We start from the raw sequence: 24839 nt of genomic DNA on the forward strand, positions 1-24839 counted from the left end.
TGGATGGGCACGCAGATGCCTGGAGGGAGGAAAGGCCACAGAGGGTCCTCACTCAGGCGGTGAGCCAGCAAGTATTTATTTCAAACCCACCATGTGACCAGCCGTGCGGGAGACAGACCACAGGAATCTGGGATCTTTTTAGAATGTTTATTCAGCAGAAAAGAACACTTATTTTCAGTATGACAGTTCCTGGTCTCCAAGTTACTTATGAATCACTTGGCTATGTTACATTAAAAAGCAAGCCAAATTTCTTAACTAGAGCCCTCAAACACCCTAAATCTTTGTACTCCTAGGAAAAAGAAACTTTCCCTTCGTCCAGGCCTAAGGGAGGGAGCCTTAATAACTGTAAAGTAACTAAAGAAGTACAGTAGCCCCTCTGTATCAATGGAGGATATGTTCCAAGACCCCCAGCAGAGGCCTGAAACCTCGGGTAGTACTGAACCCTGTGTACACTATGTTTTATCCTGTACTAACAGGTGGGTAGTGTATACAGCATGGATACACTGGCCAAAAGGATGATTCATGTCCCAGGAGAGTCAGAGCAGGTCAGCACAAGATTCCATCATTTCGTTCTGCTACTCAGAACAGTGCAGAATTTAAAACTTATGAATTGTTTATTTCTGGAATTTTCCATTTAATATTTTTGGACTGCAGTTGATCTTAGGTAACTAAAACTACAGAAAGTGAAACCTCTGATAAGGGAACGATTGTATTTTTAAAAATAGTGATCCCCTCCCGTGTGGCTGGCACTGTGCTAAGCCTTGCATTATCTCATTACCAAAACAGACTTGTGAAGAATTGTTACCCCCATTTACTGATGCGAACTTGGGGCTTCAAGAGCTTAAGTGACTTGCTAGTCACCCTCACTAGTTAGAGGCAGAGCCAGGATCCAACACAGGTCTGTCCAACTCCAAAGCCAGTCCTGCAAACACTCTAAGGTCACTGGGCTTTACTTCGGTCACCTGAGTTTGAGTCCCAGCCCTGCCACGTCATGAGCTGTAAGACCTCATCAGTCAGTCTCCCTAATTGGGAATAAAAATGCCTGTGTTCCTTGCTGTGAGGATCAGATGAACATACAAAAACTCTTTGTAATCTCTACGATATTTTATGAATGGCAACAATTATCTTTATCCCTCTTCTTACTCTGCATAGGTGTGAAGAAGTCACTGCTGACCAATTCAGACAGGATACGTTCGTATTTCTCCTCTGGGTCGATTAGAAACATGCAGACAGCTTGGGGGCATTATGTTGCACAATGCCTAGCGTTAGCACTGGGGTCATGCCCAGTTAACCTGCTTCATCATAATTAATTAATTAATTGTGCAGACTCTCAGGTGTGAGCACAACCGTGGTCCAGGATACGTGCAAACAAGGAGACTCCTCATCGTTTCTCAAAGACCCAACAAATATGGCCCTGCTGAGACTTAGAGCCAAAATAATTCTTACCTCAGTACCTAGAGCTGGGAAGCCACTGGAACCTAGCATTCTGTCACCACTTACGGAGATGTGGTGGACGCTGCCAGAACACATGCTAATAGGCTAAAGTAATCAACAGCCATTGTAATTACAGTCGGACATAATTAATTTAATACCTTTGAGTCATTCAAAATTAATACTCAGCCATTACATGATGAAACTGAGGCATAGAAGAATTACTGTCAAGGCTCACAGGTGTGAATAAAATCCTTCTGGGCACTTGGAAGAGACTTGGGTCCCATTCCAAATCCACCTGTTAATCATACACCCTTGTGGCTCCCACTAGGTGAACATTATAACACGTTCATATGGCCCATATGCATGGGGCCAACCTGCTGACAGCACACTCTCCCCAGAAGTCAGGGAATAAATACTCCCCTGGTGGCTATGGGCCCTACAGATACTCATGCGCCTGGAGTCCATTCTCTTTCTGATGGCTGTTCGTGAAGGTTATAAGAATTTCATTTCATTGAGTCGATGCTGTTCCCCAGCTAAAGGATTTCAAAGCTATTTCTCAGCATCGTCTCCATCACCCACAGAGAAACTGAGGCACAGAGGAGGTTGTCTGCCCAAGATCACCTCATTACAACGTAACTCAAAAAAATATTGTTTTCTTCCCACAAGACTGGAAAGATAATTCCCTAGGGAACCTGGAAGATAAAACACTGGACTGAAATTCTTAATACAGCATCCATCATCCTGTCCTATTCCATTTTTTGTGAGCTATTTATCTCTAACGTTGTTCCCTGCCTGCTTTTTCCAATACAGGAGGAAGGAACAAACATTGATAAACGTATTTGGAAAGCTGGGCACTGGGGTCACATAATCTTATTAAAGTCTCCTAATGACCCTATAAGGAGAGTACAGTTGGCCCCATTTCACAGATGAAGACTGAGGCCCTGAGATATTATGTCATAAATAAAGACAGAAATGCCCTTTTTGATTCCAAAGCCACAGCATGACCCCACCTCATTCCCCAGAAGCTCCCACCTTCCCTTGGTCTTCCTTGCAAAGCCCACACTTCAGGCAAGAGAACCTGATCCTCCACAAAGTGGTGAAAAGATGGCACTCTCTTCTTCCACGTTCCAATGATATCAGAATCCTCCCTTGATGCCTTTTTTAATATAGCGTTTATTGTTTTTTGTGATTGCAAAAGTGCTCTACATTCATTGTAGAACATTAGGAAAATATAAAGAAGAAAACTGAAATTGCCACAGTCTCACCATCCAAAGATAACCCCTGTTACCATGTTTGTACATTTCTGTCCAGACAGAGGAATGTAAATTTGAGCAGAGGGATAGATAAAGGGTTTATACAAATTTGGTACCATACCATATAAGCATTTTGTGCCTTCTTTCTTTACTTAATATTATATTTTCCTAGATCAATATTATTCTTCAGAAATATGCTTTTACCCTAAATTTATTGTTTTTGTTTTAGTTATCAAAAGTAATAGATGTTCATTGTAAAAAATTTAGAAAAAAGAGAAAAGACCAAAGAAGGGAAAAAAACACCAGTAACTTTACCAGGGATCCCTCAGTTAATATTTTTGTATATAATCTTCATTGCTTTCTTTGCTGTGTTTTTACAAAGGGGGCATGTGGATGTCTTTGGCTGGGTGTTCTCTGGCTTCAGTGTGATGCCTGAGAAAGAAGGAAAGACATGGGGTGCTATTTTCCGAAAGGATATCAATCTTTTAAGTCTCCTTCATGGCCAGGAATCCAGCCTCGCTTAACCTCCATCATTGCAAGTATTTCCCAGCATACTTTATTTGCTTGTTATCAGAAATCCACATCTGGCCTGCTTCTTGCTGAGTTGGGTTGATTTTTCATTAGGCTATTTATAGCTAGAGAGTTGGTGTTTATTTTTCCAGGTGAATTAGAAGATGGTGTACAAAACACTGGGTTCTGCAGCAAGTCAATACTCTCAGTTAAAATTAATAAGACCACATTGAAGTCAAGGAACTCTTAAAATTACAAGTTCAACAAAGGGGGAAAGGAGAGGGCGGGAGGAATTGGGAGATTGGGATTGACATATATATACTATTTATACTATGTATAAAACAGATAACTAATGAGAACATACTGTATAGCACAGGGAACTCTACTTAATGCACTGTGGTGACCTGAATGGAAAGGAAATAGGAAAAAGAGGGAATATATGTATATATATAGTTGATTCATTTTGCTGTACAGTAGAAACTAACACAGCATTGTAAAGCAACTGTACTCCAATAAAAATTAATTTTAAAAAATAAAATAAAATAAAATAAAATTACAAGTTCACACCCAGAATTACAGCCCTGTTGCATCTTAGATTGGGAAGAAGCTTTAACTTCCATTCAAAGCTTGGATGTCCTTGACAACATCCCCAATCCTGACCATCCAGTGACTGCTGGATGACCCCCCCCCTCCCAGTGTGGGGAATATCAAGGGAGTACCCACCCCACCCCCCACAAACAAGCTCATCTCTGAGTATCTGCATCCATTCTTGGTTTTGTCTCTACTGCTGGAATTCACGTACCCCTTCAGAAATTCAAGGAAACATAGCACCTCCCCCTCATAGCATTTCCTGTATCTGGGGGTGCTGCACGCTAATGGACATTATTTGATACCATTGAGTCTCTCTTGTCCAACATCAGCCTAAATTCCATGCTGATTTTTTTTATGGGTTCAAGAGAATCTTGTGAAATTGCCACAAGGTATGCATAGCAAACATGGGGCATATTCTAGACATAAAATTGCAGTAATTACCTCTGGAGGAGGAAAGGGCCATAAGAGAAATGATAGCATTAGGCCTAGCCACAACGCAGCTCCTGCTTTACATACAGAACTTTAATTAATAAAATGACAAACACTAGTAGCACGTAATTGGAAAGTCTATTGGGCTCCACCAAGAGGGAGGGAAAAAAGGCCCGGAAAGGGCCGGCTGGAGCCAGAAGATGTAATTGCTGGTGGCGTGCTCCTGGCCTTGTCTCTTTTCACTTGTCTCACTTGCTGTCTGCATGTGAAAGAGTTTATTAGTCAAAAGCTGTCACTTATAACCTGTATCTATTAGAATGGGTCTGGAAAGAATCAAAAATTTTATTGTTACAGGTCCCAACAAGCGTTACTTCCCATAAATGTTATGTAGGATTTGTATAATATTTCCCATATTTGTGTGAATACCCTTGTGATGCACACACACACACACACACACACATACACACACACACACACACACACACACATTTTTGACTATTAATTGTCTGGCAGAGGAAGAAACAAAGGTTGGAAATGGTTTAAAATCCACTATCTCCGTAATTCCCCCAATATGAAGATATTTCTGTGATAAGATCTTGTTAAAATATAAATTGTGATTCAGCAGGTCTAGGGTAGGGCCTGAGACCCTACATTTCTAACAAACTCCCAGGTCACACTAGCACTGCTGGTCCACAGACCACACTTTGAACAACAAGGATCTAGAAAACCTTCACAATTCACACTCAAAGATTTAAGTATTGCCACATTATGTTACATGTGTATCACACTATAGATACAGTAGAAAGAACATAGAACCTAGTGTGGAATCCAGGTCTGCAGCATATGGGCTTAGTGACCAGGCATGATTGACTTAACCTCTCTAAGCTTTAGATTCCACATCTGAGAAATGGGTACGATAATACTTACAGGAAGGGATGTTGTGAGTGTAAAATGAGACAGCATACGTACGAGTGCCTGGTACAGCTCTCTAATATTCAATAAAAAGTCAATTAACGAATGCTTTATCTTATAGGCTACCCAGAAAGAAATTGGTCTTATTAAAATCAAACTCCAAGAGTGCTTTTCACCAGCTCTGGTTACCTGAACTTGACTGTCAAGATCAAACCAGGTCTACCTGATTTGAGTATCCATATATAATGATATCAAAAGGGTCACTTAACGTAGGACAATATGAGGAAAATGGAAGACTTTGAAAAGGACTTGAGCCTTCCATCTTCTGGGAATCACATATAGTTGCTCTATACACTTAGATACAAGTAATTAATAAGTGATATTCTGTAAGAACTGACATCTGTCCTCCAGTTCTTCTATTTAAGAAATTGGGGAGGACCTTACCCTGTAGGTCCAAGATGATCATTCTGGTCCCATTTGCATCCTCCGATCATCCCTGCTCACCCTCAGCCCACCCTCATCTCACTCTCAAGGTCATTCTCAGTCTTTCCCCGGAGTGATGTGGCAGCCACATGAAGACCCTCTGCTGAGAACTGTGTCCTCCCCTACTGCAGGAAAAACACTCCTTCTACACCTTAATAATGGTGGGCACATTGTAAGCCATTTTTTAGCTATTTAAGAATTGCCTCTTACTCAAAGTCCTAGATGAAAAATGGACCCCTCACTGAGAAGGCTGGGCTGCTTCCTGCACTAAATAGTCCCATCTCCCCAGTGGTCTCAGCCGAGGCTGCACTTTAGAATCACCTGGAGAGATTTGAATAACTGCCAATGCCCAGGATCTATGCAAGGCCAATTAAATCAGAATCTCTGGGGGTGGAGCCCAGATGTAGGTAGTCCTGAAAGCTCCCCAGATAATTCTAATCAGCAGCTCAGGTTGAAAACCACAGGTTTAACCATTTCATTCACAATATGTGAGCTCTACTTTCACGTTTTTTATTTCACTCAATCTTTATAACCACCTTTTAAGGCCAGCAGGGAAGGTATGTTATTATCACGTTTGTCTGTAAGAAAATAGAGGTTCAGAAGGGCTAAGTGATTGACTTAAAGTCATACAGTTAATTATTTTTGGCCTTGGAGTACAAACTCCAAGTTATCCCATTGTCAACAGGCAAGAAAATACGGTTAGTCTGACAAGCCACTGGAGAATGAATGTTGATATGAAGAGCAGTTGCTTCTGGTATCTTCTGGAAAGAACATGGAATGAGTCATAGGAGCACAGGGGCAAGGCCCCAGAGGCTTCTCTCTAGTTCCATGCTTCTCTGTAGATTTTGATGCAGTAGGTCTGGAGTCAGGCCAGAGATTCTCTATCTCTAACAAGTTCCCAGGTAACATGGATGACACCAGCCTGAAGAGCACCCCTTGAGTAGCAAAGCACTGACTAACTCTTAGAGGCAGAATCTGGAATCACTGGGGATAAGTACAGGTGAGAAATGGTTAAGACTGTAGGTTCCGCACTGCCTGTATCTTGAGAAAGAACAGCATCTGCCTGAATGTATCAACTTACCACTCAGTGGATGAAAAAAATAAATGGCCAGAAAACATGCTTTGTGCTGTCACTGGCTGCCAGTAGGCAACCTTATTCCAAATGTTTTGCATCTGTTTCTAGAACTAGACTTTGCTGAAACTCAGACAGGGCATGCCTTGGCTTGAGTTTGGCTATAGATATGTGTTTTCTAAATAGTAATACTGTAAGATTAAAGTTAATTTTTAATTCTCCTATTTTTCCATAGCACTAAACAATTGGATCATGTGACCATCTTGACCCAAGTCCTGACTATCTCATGTCAAGTGTCTTGACTTGACTTTTTTATGTCTTATGTCTTCACTGTCAAGTGGCTCTGATTACTTTCCCTTTTGCTATACTCAGCACAATTGCAATCACTCATTTAATTTCAGACTTCCTGAATAGACGATAAGCTCCTTGAGGGAGGGGAAGGTGGGCATAATATGCAGCACAAAGTAGGTGTGCAATAAATATTGGCTGAATCAAGGGATGGTCAGCTCTCTCAAGGATACCAAGAGGGATGCCATCTTTAGCACCATCCCTTGGCAGCCAGCCCAGTTCTCTCTTGTCCAGGCTTAATTGTCATAAAATATAGTGCAGGAAGATGGAGAAAGCTCAGCAGTCACTGGTCTATGGCCCCATGTCTATAAGACAGGACTATATCTCACCAACATGCTCATGCCACTAGCAAAATCTACTTCAAATGCACTTTGCAAAGAGGAGCTGAGAGCTATGCAATTTTGACTACAGCCAGTTGGCTGTGAAGTGGGTAGACCCTCCCCCCTTTCCTGGAGCCTGACCCCTGGGATGCAGGAAAATCCTAAGGAGCTTTACAGGATGCAGAGTTGGTTTCTGTCCCTGAGGGGGTACCTGGTAAAGAGGAGGGTCTTCCTGTATATGTATACATTTTTGTTTCTTCTGACATTGATCAGCTCCTACCATGTGCCTACCCTTGACAATTACTGGGAATTAAAGGTGAATAAGACTGTCCTTGCCTTGAAGGAACTTGTGGCCCAAGGGGGTTGAGGGTAGGGAGGGAAGACACAGCAGCAGAGCTACACGCCGTGATGGTCCCACCAGCCTCAGTTATAAGATTTCAGACAAGGGGGATGTCATTTCTGTGACAGATGATAAGAAATGTCTCCATGAACCAAAAAAGAAAAATTTGTTTTCTAAGTGGCAAGAAGGAAAGAGCAGGTAGAAGAAATGGAAGGATCAAAAGCACAGAAGCAGAAAAATGCAAGGCAGGTGCAAATCTGGCACGTGGACCTGTGGGGGAATCTAGGAACCCACATTCATTGAGCCCCACACGTGGACTCCTGGGTGAAAACGCTGCCGGATCCCACTATTTACTTGGTCTCTCTAAGGTAATACAGACCTAAAGTCACTTTAAAACCTGAAACACAGGCATATTTAGAAATCAAAATTCGCATCCCATCAAAACTTCCATCTTGCTCAAAGTCAGGGCTTCTTCCTTTCCCCTCCCCCACCACTCTTGCCCTGTTGCAGATGAAAAGCCTGAAATCAGGGAGAGGGTGTTCATTGATCTCTTTCTTCTTCACCCAACTTTCTTCCACTTCTTGCTATCTTCTGGCCCTTCAAGATTTTAAGTGCGGGGAAGGAGAAGAGGTAAGGGGAACAGGGAAGCTCTTATTTGGTCCAGACTGTTGTGGTGATCTGCATTGGTATTCTCCAGATGTGACAAGTATTTAAGCCTTACTGTTTCTCACAGGGGCACTTTTGTGATTTCTTTGGAGATCTACCTTTTTCCCAGTCCCTCCACTATGGCTTGGAATCTTTTGCCTTGACTAGGGCATATGTGTCTCCATTCTAGGGGGTCACTTACTCCTTCTTCTGCCCTTGGGCATCTCAGGATACCTGCAGCTTCCTTCTGCTGCATTCTATTTACCCCTCCAAGTAGCCCTCTCAGGCAAGATCTAAAATGACTGACATGGGCTCCTTTGTACACAGCTCACTCTAATATAGTCTATGTGCAGCCCTCATGCATTTCTTTTTGCCCCAGCAAACTCTGGGAGTGCAGGCCATCCAAAATTGTCACTTTGCCTTTGTTCTGCCATCAGAGCAGCTAACCACCTCTTGTTCATACTTTAGATTTTCCCAGGTGAGAGATAGACACTAATCCACTGTGCTCCCAAATTGCAGGGGGTAAATATCGAGTACTTGATGTGGCAGCACTAAAACCACTCTTTTTTTTTAAGAACTTTTATTGAGATACAGTTGATATACAATGAACTGCATATATTTAAAGTGTACGATTTAATTTTTTTTCTTATTAGTAATGTATATATGGCTATCCCAATCTCCCAATTCATCCCCCCGCAACCCTCCCCGCTTTTCCCACTTGGTGTCCATACGTTTGTTCTCTACATCTGTGTCTCTGTTTCTGCCTTGCGAGCCGGTTGATTTGTACCATTTTTCTATAATCCACATATATGTGTTAATATACGATATTTGTTTTTCTCTTTCTGACTCACTTCACTCTGTATGACAGTCTCTAGGTCCATTCACGTCTCTACAAATGTCCCAGTTTCATTCCTTTTTACAGCTGAGTAATATTCCATTGTATATATGTACCATATCTTTTTTATCCATTCATCTGTCGATGGACATTTAGGTTGCTTCCATGTCCTGGCTATTGTAAATAGTGCTGCAATGAACATTGTGGTACATGTGTCTTTTTGAATTATGGTGTTCTCTGGTTATATGCCCAGGAGTGGGATTACTGGGTCATATGGTAACTCTATTTTTAGGTTTGCAAGGAACCTCCATACTGTTCTCCATAGTGGCTGTATCAATTTACATTCCCACCAACAGTGCAAGAGCATTCCCTTTTCTCCACATCCTCTCCAGCATTTACTGTTTGTAGATTTTCTGATGGTGCCCATTCTAACCGGTGTGTGGTGATACCTCATTGTAGTTTTGATTTGCATTTCTCTAATAATTAGTGATGTTGAGCAGCTTTTCATGTGCCTCTTGGCCATCCGTATGTCTTCTTTGGAGAAATGCCTATTTAGGTCTACTGCCCATTTTTTGATTGGGTTGTTTGTTTTTTTGATATTGAGCTGCATGAACTGTTTATATATTTTGGAGATTAATCCTTTGTCTGTGGATTCGTTTGCAAATATTTTCTCCCATTCTAAGGGTTGTCTTTTCGTCTTGTTTATAGCTTCCTTTGCTGTGCAGAAGCTTTGAAGTTTCATTAGGTCCCATTTATTTATTTTTGTTTTTATTTCCATTACTCTAGGGGGTGGATCAAAAAAGATCTTGCTGTGATTTATGTCGAAGACTGTTCTTCCTATGTTTTCCTCTAGGAGTTTTGTAGTGTCTGGCCTTACATTTAAGCCTTTAATCCATTTTGAGTTTATTTTTGTGTATGGTGTTAGGGAATGTTCTAATTTCATTCTTTTACATGTAGCTGTCCAGTTTTCCCAGCACCACTTATTCAAGAGGCTGTCTTTTCTTCATTGTATATCCTTGGCTCCTTTGTCATAGATTAGTTGACCATAGTTTATCTCTGGGCTTTCTATCCTGTTCCATTGATCTATATTTCTGTGTTTGTGCCAGTACCGTGCTGTCTTGATCACTGTAGCCTTATAGTATACTTTGAAGTCAGGAAGCCTGATTCCACCAACTCCGTCTTTCCCTCTCAAGATTGCTTTGGCTATTTGGGTCTTTTGTGTTTCCATACAAATTGTAAAATTTCTTGTAAAACCACTCTCTCTTGAGTTGGGATGAAGAAGGAGCCTTCTTCGCAAGACGGTGAAGTGAGGTGATACACCAAAATCACCTTCATGATACACCAAAAGCATCTTCCAAAAACTCTCTCCTAATAGTCAACCACTAACTTTTTTAATATCCAAAGTATGATTGAGGGATTGAGAACTGTGTACCCTGTTTTCATCTACCTCTGTTGAAAGGCCTGTATCTCGTTATGCTGTCAGACTTTCCACTGAAATATAATATCTATTGCCTCAGTGCTTCAAACAAAATTCCTTTTTAATATTTTGTTCTACTATTTGTTACTTCATTTAATTGTCCCTGTAAACTTTTAAGGTAAATAAAACAATTCCCATCTTAGAGACTAGAGAACTGAGTTTCAAATTTGCCAGAGTGACAGGAACAAGTTTTGAATCCGGATCTTTCAGACTCTAGAGCTCTTAGACAATCCTAGGGGGATACACGTGGCTCAGCTAAAGGACTCGATAAATATCTATTGAATGACTAGAAAGTTGATTTGCCTAGATTATAGAGGAATGTGAATGGCTTGATATTAATTGGTAGGGACTAAGAAACCATTGAAGAGTCACAGATAGTGGTGATAAACAGGGAAATGTGACAGAGATGTACAAAAGAATTTAGAATGGATAGGGAGAGGCACTTTTGGAGGCCATGGAAAGAGAACAAAGAATAGGTTACAGAACAGTGGTCCCAGACTTTTTGGCACCAGGGATCGGTTTCATAGAAGACAATTTTTCCAAGGACGGGTGGGGGTGGGGAATGGTTCAGGCAGTAATGCAAGCAATGGGGAGCGATGGGGAGCAACAGATGAAGCTTCACTAGCTCACCCGCCACTCACCTCCTGCTGTGCAGCCCAGGTCCTAACAGGCTGAAAACTGGGACCAGTCCATGGCCCAAGGGTTGGGGACCCCTGTGATAGAGGACGTGGTGAATGTTACTTTAGAGTAACGAGGATAGGAGCCAGGTTGAAGGAATTAAAGAGAGAACGGAGAACGAGGAAATAGAAGCAGTGATTACATACTAGTTATCCAAGACGTTAACATCTGAGTGGAGGTACAGAAATAGGTTGCAAGCCAGAGGAGCTAGCAGGATCAAATAAAGGATATTTTTCCATGATAAGTGAAACCTGATCTTGTTTGTAAACAGAGGAACCAGAGAGTAGAGAGACTCCGAAGGTGCTGAAGAAAGGAAGAGCGGTTTATTGAGAGACCAAGGATGGGGTAGCAGGGTGGAATGAGAAGGGGTTAACTCAGAGGAAAGTGAAGGGCACATCTTGCTCTAAGACAGGAAGGGAAGAGAGAAGGTGGATAAATACGAGGGTGAGTCAACAATTATCCGCACTCTGGCTGTAGAATTTATTTTAATTAACTTTCAGAAGAGACAGATACATCATTTTTCAACATAATCTCCTTGCTTTTCGATATACTCTGTCCATCTGTCAACAAGCTTTCATATTCCCTCATTAAGAAATGTTTTAGGCTGAGCTGTGAGCCACGAATGCACCACTGTCTTCACTTCTTCACCAGGAGTGAATCTTCATCCTCTTAGGGCTGCTTTCAGGGGACCAAACAAGTGAAAGTCCGATGGAGCAAGATCAGGACTATAGGGAGGATGCTTTAACACCTCAAAACAACGTTTTTGCAGAATGTCGACACTGTGGGCAGAAGTGTGAGGATGTGCACACCCTCAGACCACAAAAAACGAATCACTGCACGCTGCTCTTCTTTCGTGAAAATCACAAGTGGGGCATCCCTTTTTGCTTGCACCTCAGTTACAAATGAACTGATGTAACACGTTCACACCTGCACAGCAGTGGCTGGGGAGACAGTAGCCTTGAGTGGAAAGCGCTGATAAGATAGTGCAGCCAACAGAAGTTTTAATATAACCAGAGTACGGATAATTTTTGACTCACCCTTGTACGTACTTATGCTGTGGGAATGAAAAAGAGGTTGAAGGAGATTGCACCTGATACAGTAAATCTTTGTCAGTAAAGTAGGAATTAAAATAATGGATCAGGAGTTGGGCACTAGGAGGTGACAGCATCAGTGTCTGAGAAAGAGTTCGAAACACCCATTGTGCTATGTGTGTTGAGAAACCAACTGTAGAAATCACCAGTGGATGAATAAGTACCACAAACCATCCAGGACACTGAGGTTCAACAGTCCAAGTCAGCAATATTCTGTGGCCAAGGGAGCACAAGGAGAAAAAAGCACGTGGCAAGCATCATCGCAAACTGGGCGCTGCAGGGCAATGAGCTGAGGGCTAAGAGGCCTTGGTTACCAAAAGTAGCATTAAAATTTCCAGTCATGGCATCCAGACTGCTCAAGAAAGCCAAGTGGAGCCAGTGAACGAATTTAACAGATTTGTGAAATTATCCCGGGACGTGCATTGGAGACAAGTATTTGCTACACTGGATTTGGGGAAATGCGAAAGGTATAAGTGAAGAGATTATGGTTATATAGACCAAGGTGGCCAGGCACAGGCTCTCAGAAGCAGAATAACACATGGGCATCCCAATGCCAGCAGTGGCCTTCTTAGTGAAGGGTTGGTCTGCAACAGAGCAGGAAGTCTTCTGCCTCAGTGCCTCATGATATGTCACCTCTGTGATCAAACTGTGAGTCAACCATGAGCTTAGAGACTGGGAGAAAAGGAGTAGTAATTTACGGAGAAGCATGTCTTCAGACAATGCGAATCAGAGGAAAGGTGACACCATAGCTGATGAAAACTCCAGGTTGCCATAGGACATATTTTATGCTCCTTTCTCTAATAGCCATTTTTATTATCAGGTTTGAACAGGAATATTTAGGGCAATGATATGCTGTAGTTGTCCTAAGTTTTAAATGTTGTTTATAGATTGCTTCTATCAAACATACAACCTCTATTATTTTAAACGCAAAGACCAGAGACCTTGTTTATAGTATATACTGCCTCTGGGCATGACTGTACTTAAACTTTCTGAGATAGATTAGTTATAATTCCCTTTCCTATGTCTTAGGGTACAATGCCATAGAAACCTCTAACAAAGACACAATGATAACATATAATTGTATGTTGCTTTAGGCTAAGTGTACACCCTTATTCTGAAAGATACCATATTAAAAGATCTTTGTAGGTAGATTCTTGTCTCACCTTTGCCCACCAATGGCCACAAGTATCAAGTCATAGGGTCTCCAGTTAGCTAACACATGACACGGTACCATTCAAATAAGATTATTACACGCTTTGGGGAAAGAACAAAAATCCATGATACCTAAATCACTAAAAGAAATTGAATCACAAAAGCACTTCCCAAGGTCACAAAGTGAATTGGGGCCATAGACAAGAATCTTTGGGTCCTCTTTAGGTAGTTCATTTAATACCCTATTGATCTTGATAGGCCCTTAGAGGCAGAATCTTGTGAATTTTAGGATGATGACATCAACCTGAACAAAGTTTTGAAATTGCCCATCAGTTTCCCCTCCCAGCTACTTGAACCTTGGTGAAAACCTCTTTGGGAGACAGTGAGTGAGATCAGGTTGTGGTTGACCAGCTCTCTTCACAGGGAAGCCCTCCACTGAATCTCCAGCAAAATCCTTGAGAATTCCAGGAAGGCAACCTACCGTTTCTTTTCAACAGTAACACTTCGTCCCTCTGGCTCTTCTCTCCCTTGCAGCTCCGAATGTCCTGGCTCATCCGTGGAGTCTTGCAGGGAAACGTCTCCTTGGTGCTGGTGGAGAACAAAACTGGAAAGGAACAAAGCAGAATGATCTGGCATGTTTCCACCATGGAAGGCTTGAGCCTGTGGCAGTGGACAGTGCTGCCTCTCCTCGATGTGGCCGACAGGTGGGCCTTTACCTATCCCCATCAGCCCCTTTTCCTCTATCAGCCAAAATGCAGAAGAGGGACTTGTCTTCCCTCCCTTCATTCTTTCTACCCAAGACACACATCCAGATACGCACATATACATGCGCACACACACGCTTCCTGCGGACTACAGAGAGCACTGAGTTTCTCTGAGGGACTTCCATACTAATGAGATGAGTATCTCTCACACCTTGACCTGGCCTGATTGGCCGCCTCCAGTATCTGTAGGAAAAAGTAAAACTAACAACTCATATGACCCCCAAATAATAATCAGGCTTTACATGTATACGGCATTTTCTCTTAATTAATGGATTTTGCCTTACTTATCCATTTAACATTCTATTTATTCCTTATTAACAACAAGAAAACCTGTGACATAGGTAGGACAGACCTTATGTATCCCCATCCCTGCCCTTTTACAAAGTTCTCCTTCACTGAGAACCAAAGTGGTCTACGGCCATACCACCCTGAACGTGCCCAATCTCATCTGATCTCGGAAGCTAAGCGGGGGTCGAGCCTGGTTTGCACTTGGGTGGGATCACCAAAAAGGTGACGCACCAGCAAGTTGGCATTGGAGTGAAGACTGGTGCTCAGTCCCCAAGGCAGGTGGATGAGAAATTCTTCAGTAAACAGGGGAGTGCTTCTACCAAAGGCCCTGATTCCTAGTTAGATCCTAGGACTAATGATCTTTGTAAACTTGAACTTCTCTGGACCTGTTTCCTCATCTTTAAACTGAGAGGGTTGAACTAGAAGATGGTTAACTCTGCGTGGCTCTGAAATGGAGCAGAAACTGCTCTGCTCAGCTGCCACTTGTCTCCCCAGGATGGCACCAGACTGCCACCTGCAGCTGGCCTGGAGCAAGCGGTGCCTGACCCGCAGAGCTGCTCACGTGATGCTCCACCATGTCACACTGAGCCCTTGATGGCTGGTACTGATCTGGTCCAGACCGAAATGGGGGAGGCGGAATCATTTATATAAATAGATCTGGAAGGGATCTTCAAGCCATCTTTAATAGACTACATGTCAAACCCCACGATCCAGAGCAGCCTCTGCATCCCACTCCCCACATACATTCAAATTGCCGTTCTAGTGGATCCTTCGAAAAATGAGGACAAAGGGCTTAAGGCAAAGTGGAGGGTGATGCCAGTTGGTGTGCAGCTTTGCAACTACATAGCTGGGTCTCAAACTCTTCATCCAGATTTCAAAGTCTGCTATTTCCAAAAGCTCACAACTCAAGCTCTGCCGTCATAGGAAGACGCCATCGGCCTCTGAGCACCAGCTTCCCACTCCTTCAGACGTGTGTGGGTTAAAGATCAAAGCACTTGAACATCCCAGGGCTCAGTGCTGCCCCCAGGACAAATGGATTTAATTAAAGTGGAGGAAGGGGCAGTGTGGGCTCCCTCACCATAAACTAGTCTTTTGTCCTTCGGGATTGTGGAGGCTGTGTGTAGGGGATGGGGAACAGGCAGTTTATGCCAGAGTCCTCCCTCCTGGGAGATACTAAATTAATTCAGATGAATCAAAAGGTTTTTTTCTCCTCAGTCCAGCAAGTTCTCTCTCTTTCATAGCGACTCCAGGGGATTTAAGGCAAGTAAGGTGTTGACTCTGTTCGCGCCCATCGGCTAGAGTTTTGTTTGAAGGAGACTTTGTTCTCAGCCTCCCTCCTCCCTGTTAAAGGCTATTTACCAGACTGACATTTCCAATATTGATACTGAGACCAAACTGTCCAGTGGGGATTCAGACAAAGGCCAGCTTGGTTGGATGATGCCTCGCGACCTAATAAATGTGCAATTACATGAGTGGCCCCATTCACCAGGAGCCTGCCCACCACTGACATTCTCTGATGTGGGATGCTGCTCTCCCCCGCTCCCTGGAGCTAGAGATGATATAGGAGGCATCAAGACCCAGAGGCAAGTGGAACTGCAGGAGAATGAGGCAGAGCAGCTTTCACCTGCTAAAATCCAACTAGACTGTGGATGCGACTGCTCCATAAAACTAAAGTAGAACTGTGGATGACAGAGCACAGGCTTTAGAATCAGAGAGCCCCAAGTGTACACACTCGCTCAGCCACTTACTAGTTGTGAGACCTCAGCCAATTACTGAACCTCTCTGGGCCTTGGCACCCACATCTTGCAAAATAAGTATAACATCAGTACAATTTTACGGGATTATTGCAAGACTAAATAAAATGACTGTCGAAAGCATCTATGTATAGTACATATCAGGGAATTTTATTTTCCACATCCTCCATCTCATCCCTTAGTTATGTGGCCTCAGATAATTTATTGAATAAATGGCAGAAATCACAACCACTGATCTTCCAAGTCAAGCCATATTCTATTAAACGGAGATAAAGAAGTCTACCTCGTAGGCCTGGAGAAGTAACGTGCTTGGTGAACTGCCTGGCTCACAGTAAATGCTTAGTCAGTAATAACTACTAATAATAACTAGGATATATTAATAATAATAATAATGTCTCCCTGCCTAATGCCTCAAAAGAGGCTAAGATGGCCAGTTTAGCAATAATAACCAGTCATGCAACCCTAAGATGGGGGTAAGTGCTCTTATGAGTTTGTGGCCATCAGTGCTCTGTAGACTTCTTACAAAAGGGAAGTACATTCTCCCTCTTACTTTCAGGGAGAGTGAGCTATAGCTGCCCAGATTGCCAGAAAATGAAAATGGGAGGATGGAGAAGGTAGAGGAAGGAAATAAATAAGGGAAAGAGAAAAAGAAAGTGGATAAGACAAAGATCAATTCCTTTGCTCCTGAACCTGAGGTAGGCGTTTGAGCAGCTCACCATCTGCCCACATTCCACGAAGTGTCATCAGGCAAGCCCTGGCTTCAGCTATTCAGCACCTGCTTCCTGGACAGCTCCCCAGCCAGGGGCCTTGAGAAGGCAAGGACTTCATTCCCCATGCTGTCCCAAATCACCTCTGCTCCCACGTTCCCCAACCTCCACACATTTCAAAGTTTTACAAGCAAGTTTATTAGGGCTTACAGATTAGCCCTAAAGAGCTCCCAGGCTCTAGACCCTCATCATGGCTCCTGGGCATTGCATGAAACTAGCCTCTGCCTAGACATGGGAATGGCAAGCTGTCTTGTCTCCTTGCCTCCCTTTTTTATCCCCACCCAATCCAGTCTACACAAGGAAGCTGGAATAAACTTTTTGAAATGTAAATCTAATCATTTCCCATTTTTAACATCCTTCTATGACTTCCGTAGTTTTTAGAGTGCCTTTCAATTTCCTTTAAAAAGATCTTCATTTAGGCCCACATAACCTCACCAGCCCCTTTTTATACCATTTTACTACTACTCTACCTGGTAACCTCACTGAACTTCTTTCAACTCAGCTGCACCATGATAAGTTCTTACTTCCAGACTTTTGCACCTGCCATTCTCTCCACATGCAGTGTTCTTCTGCCTTCTATCTCCCTGGCTACTACTCTTCCTTAACTTTTTTAAGAAGCCTCCCCAGACGCCTAGACTATATAGTATACCTACAACATAGTCTCATGGCTCTTGAGACACCCCTATAATAACTGGTCACTCTTTGCTCTCTGTTTTTTATTATCTGAATATACACACCAACAAGGCAGGAATCAGGTCTGTCTTATATTGCACTGTTTCCTGATCATCTAATTCCATACCTAACACATAGTATGGCCAATAAATGCATGTCGACAGAAGGAAGTATTGAGGGAAGTTGTATGTATTTTCAAATTCCAGCTGAAATAATTGAGAATTTCCTCCTCTGTTCAACCTGCATCTAACAAAACAGATAAAATCACATTATAAGAAATACTACTACACAGTGTTCTGTATATCAAAGCACTACCTGTGTCACATCAGATGAACCCAAACAGCATTTGTTACTCTTGTGACAAGGAATTCTCTTTAGAGACTTGCCTGGTACCTGTTCTTTCTTTGTCTCTGGACACTGTCCTGTCAGAATCACTTTGTAAGAAAGACTTTGATCTTAATTGTGTGCCCTGGTCCTTGTGAGTAGAGATCCAGAACTGGGCACTTGAGAGTAAAGAGCTCTGTTCAGATTGTTCCCACCATGTAGTAGTCCTTCTGTGAAGCCCCAGGGAATATGTCGTAGGTGTATAAAGGCTGCTGAGAGGGAGGCATTGATCCATGGAAGGATATTTCTTCTGCCCATTTACAAACAGGTAAAGCAATAGAAATAATGCCATAGTCTGTCATCATTATGAAATGATATTAACTTTACAACCTACTATAAATAGTAACAAGAAAAATCTCCAAGAGCAGTGCCCAAGATGTTTTGAGCAGTGGCAACACCCATGGAATACAGATCTGTGCTCTCAAGGTAATTTTGAAGGAGAGCACCAATTCAAATACTGGCTTGATGTGTGCTTAAAAGTTCTCTCGTTACTTTACATCCACCTCATATAACTGGTTTTCTCCATTCTCTCCCCATTTCATCAGCTTCTCCCCTTCCCCCGCCATTCAATTGCCACTCTTTCTGCTGGAATTAATTCTACCTTTTCTCAAAATGGAAGAAACGCAAGTTCTATCCCCTTATTCTAATTGCCAGTCTCTTGCAGGTACATACCCTCGTTTTCCTCTTTATGATTATATATCCTAGTAAATTAAGCACAATGCTCCCACACCATCCTAAGCTTTGACATGCTTACAGAGCAGAAGCAAGTGCTAAGTTCAGCTCATTACGAGATGGATTTGGAAACAGCATGGATCAAACCATGCCCCACAAATCACTGCCTTGTACAGCCAAATAGAAAGTACCTAACTCATCACACGTATGTAGGCTCTGTTCCCCAGCACTATCATTATAAAGGCCTTTAGCCGCACACTATACACACAGTCTAACAAGAAGAAAACGTTCTCTCTGGAGATATTTAGATTTCTGTTCCCTTTGCATCTTTTGTCCTAATAACAAGTGGTGTGCTTCACAAATGCATCTTTCAAATGGGATCAGTTAGACTGAGAGTTATGGCTTCATGTACTTAGACCAGAAACTCCACAGAGTCAAGATTTTTTCTCCTGTTCTATTCTTGTTTCTCATCCACAGAATCCCCCTTTTATATACACAATACTCTGTGTAGCATCTTCCATGATGACAAGGGCGTTAGAGGGACATTTTCATTACTTATTCTTACCTGAGTAGAGAAGTACTCTACTCAGTGAGTGAAAATTCAGAGTTGAAATCCAAAGATTTCCAATGAACCTTAGCTTGCAGGTCTAGGCACACCCCTGAAAAAGTTGTGTTTTAGTCACATTTTTGTAAATTGAATCACAGCTTCCTCATAGAGCCATGGACATCATAGATGATTAGAGCTAGCATTTGTTGAGTCCTCACTGTGTGACAGTCACTTTAACAAGTACTTAACATGTGTTATCTCATTTCATCCTTAAAATGGTCCTTTGGAGTAAGATACTATAATTAATCCCTTTTTTATAAGAGAAATCTGAGGTCTAAAGAGGTGAAATAATTTTCCCTTGATCCTGAGGCTAGTCTGCTTCATGTGTACATGTGTGAAGAAATGAATTCACAGTGCTTGGCATGTAGTTGAAAGCTTGGTAAATGGTAGCCATTACAATTAACAAAATATTTTGGTTTGGGTTTTTTTTTTAGGCCACACCTCTCACTCATTTTGAGTTAGTTTGCTTTACTTCATCCACCCCCTGAAATCCATCATCTTCATTCCCCACCACCAGCTCCTGCTAGAGACCTCGCCCCACCCAGCCCCACCCGGCCTGCCTTCTCTCGCACCTCCAGCCGAGCAGCATCACCAGCACAGGGAGATTCTCCCCTCTTCCTTCCAGGCCATTGTGCCCCCTCCTCACGTGCCTTTTCAAGTCACCGCTCTAGCATGCCTTCGACTATCCCTACTCCAAAACCAGAGCATACATTCTGATAGGCATCTTTTATTTGCAGATGTATTACTGTTCCATGTCTAACAAAAGCATACAAATAAATACATTTGCTTATACATTTAATAGAGGATAAAGTTCACTTCCATAAGGACTGACACAGAAAACTCAGGCCATCCCAGAAGAAGCCAGCAGAGGGTCAGGCCCTGCATGCATTCTTCACCTCTGCCTGTCTCCTCTTCCCCTAAAATTTCCATTTGTAACTGCTTTGCCTCCACCCCTCCTTCCCCAGGAGGAGGACACCTATGGGAGGATGTCACAACCTGCAACCCCCCACCCCCACCCCACCGCCCCAGCCAGTGCCTGCTGCCCTTCTGCTGGGCAGGCTGCTCCAACAGTCACAGCAGCTGCTAAACCTCCCTTCAGCTGCCCTCCCTCCGTGTTCTCTGCACCCACAGCAGCCATGTACCTCTCTTCCCCAGTGCTTTACTCCTTCACAATGTGAGGTGCCCACTCTGTCCCACACCTCTGAGTAACTAGGTGAGATGTCAGAAGCCTGAGGCACAGACGAGTTAGATCAAGGACCTACAGGCAGTTAAACATAGAGGCTCCTCCTTAGAGCGCCTGCTTCTATCTCCTTCCAAGTCACCTGAGAGCATCCCATGAAGATGCTCAGGTGTGAAATGGTACTAACAGCCAAAGTCATCCAGGTATCATGTGTTTATTTATCCAGCCAACACTTACTGCCTACCCAGTAAGAATGCCAGGTGATGGCCGTACCTAGACAACAACACAGCCCAGCCCTCTATTAGGAGAGGCTGGCAGGAAAACCAGTCCGTCGCATCACAGGGCAGTAAGGGCTGGGGATGGGGAGGCACTGAAAGCATGAACAGCGTGAGCCCCAGTAAAGCCACAACTGTTGGGGCTCCTCGCTTCCAAACAGGCTCCTCTCCAAGTAGCCAGTTTGGGGTTCTCCCTCTGCCAGATAAACCCACGCCAGCGGAAGCAGAGAGCGATGACTCTTGCCTGGGGTGGGCCTTGCTCCTTCTTTCCTAACAACAGAGACTCACTCAGGAGCAGCCCCACAGTCTCCAGAACCAGAGGCGGGGGCAGAGGGTGGGGAAGATCTCAAGGCTCAGCTTTCCCAGGGTGGCGCCAGCCCTGCCTGAGTCTGGCCGCCCTGGGTCCATTCCTACAGGGAAAACCCAGCCCCTCCAGGGCGCTCCTCACAGGCGCTGGAGAAGACAAAAGGTGCTCCCTGCCCCTAGCCAGCTGTGGCAGCACATGTCCCTTCCCCAACATTGGGCTGAATCCGTTTCTGAACTGAGAGAAGATGAGTGATGGGCTCCAGGGCAGTGTTAGGCCAAGCAGGGTGAATTGCGCTGACTAAACCCATCAAGTGCAAGGCTTTCCACAAGCAGCTTGGCCTTGATGACCTTACCTTCCCAGAGGGAGGCAGGAACTGGTATCCCAGATCACTAGACCTTGCTCCTTCAAATCCGTTCTGCCTCCCCAAGCGTGTCCCTTGTGCTGCAGTGGTGCAGAGCATGCGGGGCGGCGGGGGACCGGCGGGGGTGGCGTACGCTGCAGCCGCGAGGGAAGCTGTGCTCAGAGGCCTGCAGCCAGCCGAGGACTAACTGTACCCACCACCCCACCCCCAGGAGCAGGTTAGTCGTCCACCCAACCACGTCAGGTGCGTTGAACACACCTAGATAACTAGGCTTGTGCTACATGATATGGTAGTTGGGGTGCAACTACCTAGAGTAACATGAAACCTCCAGTCCTCAGGCTGAACAAAAAGAAATGTGTTTCTTACTCATGTGAAATCCAAAATGAGGGTGCCAGTTGGTGAGCAGCCTTCATCTGACCATCCAGAGATCCAGGCTCCTTCCCTCTGTGGTGCCAGCCCTTTCCCCAGTTTTGAAATCCTTTACCTTCAGACAGCCAATGAGGAAAGAGCACTGGGGGATTCTTGCATAACAAGATATTTATGAGTCATCCCTTCAGCTCCCTGTCCTTTGGCTCCAGCTCACTCACCTAACCACAACTAACTGCAGCAGGTGCTGGGGAATGTAGTCTAGCTGTGTGCCCAGAAATAAAGGCAAATACATTTGATGAAAAAAAAAAGTATGTGTGTGTGTGTGTGTGTGTGTGTGTGTGTGTGTGTGTGATGGTATAAGGCAAGGAATACAGCCCCATCTCTGGCATCTATCAGAGTGTCACAGAAGAATACTGATTCCTTATGTAGCTACGCTGAGCATTGATCAGTCTTCTCCCAGAACCCTCACAATTCAAGGCTGAAATCAATTCCAGGATCTATTCTAAGGTATGAATGTATCATTCCGCAAATGTTACAATGTAGCAAAACCTCACTTTCTCACTTTTAGTGAGATTCTCTCACTACATTTTTCCCGTCTATAAACAAACAAACAGGAAAAGGTATTTTGAAAAGACTTTAAACACGCAGGACAGCACAGGACAATGGTTTACAAAATCGGCTGAACATTCTGATCACCTAGAAAACTTGCTTTAATGCAGAGTCCTAGGCCCCACACACAGAGATTCTGATTTAGTAGATTGCATACTGGGCCCAAGAATAAAATTTTTTTAAGTTTCCTAAGTGACTATGAGGGTTGACCACATTTGGAAGTCACTGACATAAAATGTCAGATCCAGATGTCTTGTGGACCAGTCAGGGAATCAAATGACTGGAGAAGTGTCATTGGCTGTGACATTGTTAGCAAATGTATATTAAGCCCCCATGGAGCACAGAGGATGGAAAGAAGTGTATGACTCAGCCTCTTGCCGGGTCACAGGACCTGCGTGCTGTGGGGGACACGAGCACACACACTGAGGGGAAGACACTAACACACAGAGCGTTGTTCTGGGTCCAGCAGAGAGTGGCCCGTGTTCAGATGATGCAGTGACCTGCATGAGTCGTGGAGAAAATGGGCTTGTTATAAGCTGGACCTTGAGGAAAATTTAGGTCTTAGGGAAATGGGAAAGAGACAAGGACATTCCAGAGAAGACCGTCAGGATATGCAGAGGCTGGGAGACAGGAATGTTTTATGTGCATTCAAGAATAGCCAAGTAGGACTTCCCTGGTGGCACAGTGGTTAAGAATCCGCCTGCCAATGCAGGGGACATGGGTTCAATCCTTGGGCCGGGAAGATCCCATATGCCGTGGAGCAATTAAGCCCGTGCACCACAACTACTGAGCCCACACACCACAACTGCTGAAACCAGCACGCCTAGAGCCCATGCTCCACAACAAGAGAAGCCACCGCAATGAGAAGCCTGCCCACTGCAACAAAGAATAGCCCCCAGTCGCCGCAACTAGAGAAAAGCCCGTGCACAGCAACAAAGACCCAACGCAGCCAAAAATAAAATAAAGAAATAAATAAATAACTTAAAAAAAAAAAAAAAAAAAGAATAGCCCAGTAGGCTATGTCAGAGAATCCTGGGCAATCTCCTTGGAGAGGGTGGGTGTGGATTTTAGGTCAAGTATTTTGGACTCTGGGCTGCAGGGAATAGAGATCCATTGAGAGCACAGAGATGGGATGGAGGATGGGAAACCAGAGCTGGAAGACTGTTGGAGGCTCTTGTGAGGGACCAAACATGAAATTATCTGAGCCTCACAGTAGATCTCAGAAAGGGGAAGAGGAGGTAGAGGAGGAGCTACCTACCAAATGGCACATTGGCCCAGGACAGGCTTGGGTCTGGTCTCCAAGAAGAGGGGGAGAGAGCGGCTGGAGTCTCAGCAGTGCAGTGTGCAACCAGGCATTGATATATACAGATCAAACATTCATAACTCTGGAAGGATCTGGCCTTGCTTCTTTCTCAGAAAATATCCCAGATCATTGGAGCAAGGAGTAGATTAGCAATTCTGAGCTTTAAATCCTATTTCTAACACTGATTTACTGTGACATTTGGAACAAGTTGTTGCTTTTGATTGCTAAGTTCCCACAATCAAGAGTGCAAAGCAGTGAGACAGATCCAGCCGGTGAGCCTACTTCAAGAAGTAGTCGCTCAAAACGGCAGTAAGTGAACCCCTTTAGAATAACAGGATGTTCAGATCTGCTCGAGATTTTCTTGGTAATATCCACAGCTCAGTTTACAAGTCAACAGATGCATATGTTTTTCATAACTCTTAGTGCCTCTGAAAATGTAGCCCTGTGTTCTCAGCTCCTTCTCTCCCCAGGCACAAAGTCTGGAAATGAGGAGATACCTGGGCTGCTAATATTTGAAGCAAAGCAGCTAGATTTCCAGCTGCTCGATTGACTTCCCACCCACACCTTCAACCTGGCCCCCAACCCCACACCTCACTCCTGAGTAATTCTCCTCTCCACAGCACTACCATTCTTTTCTAGGCATTCAGTTCTTCAAAGTCTTTACTGACTTCTCTCACTGCCCAGATTCAATGTTTTCTCAGGTTGTGTAGACTCTAGCTCTATGGGGGCAGAACCAGTGGGGACTTTAGAAAGCTCGTGGTCAGTGAATAATATGAATTACAAGTCTATCCATATTCCTCAAGGTCAAGGTCCATGTCTTATGCATCACTATACTCCCAGCTACAGACACACTGCCTGACTTACAGGAGGTGCTCAGATCATCTTTGCTTGAAGGCAGAGGAGGAGACATGTAATTTATAATACTGCCCGAGGAAGTACAGATTTCTAATAAAAAAT

General features: G+C 43.8%; 1 protein-coding gene across 1 annotated transcript in view; it reads left to right on the forward strand.

The window, feature by feature from the left end:
* ALK (ALK receptor tyrosine kinase) overlaps positions 1 to 24839 on the forward strand; it is a 695731-nt gene that overhangs the window by 593632 nt on the left and 77260 nt on the right. Inside the window, exon 9 of the mRNA XM_057743015.1 lies at positions 14105 to 14274. Coding sequence (XP_057598998.1) covers positions 14105 to 14274 — 170 coding nt within the window. The remainder of the gene's footprint in view (positions 1 to 14104; positions 14275 to 24839) is intronic.

Source organism: Hippopotamus amphibius, chromosome 7 (genome assembly GCF_030028045.1).
Source record: "Hippopotamus amphibius kiboko isolate mHipAmp2 chromosome 7, mHipAmp2.hap2, whole genome shotgun sequence".
NCBI classification, from domain to species: domain Eukaryota; kingdom Metazoa; phylum Chordata; class Mammalia; order Artiodactyla; family Hippopotamidae; genus Hippopotamus; species Hippopotamus amphibius.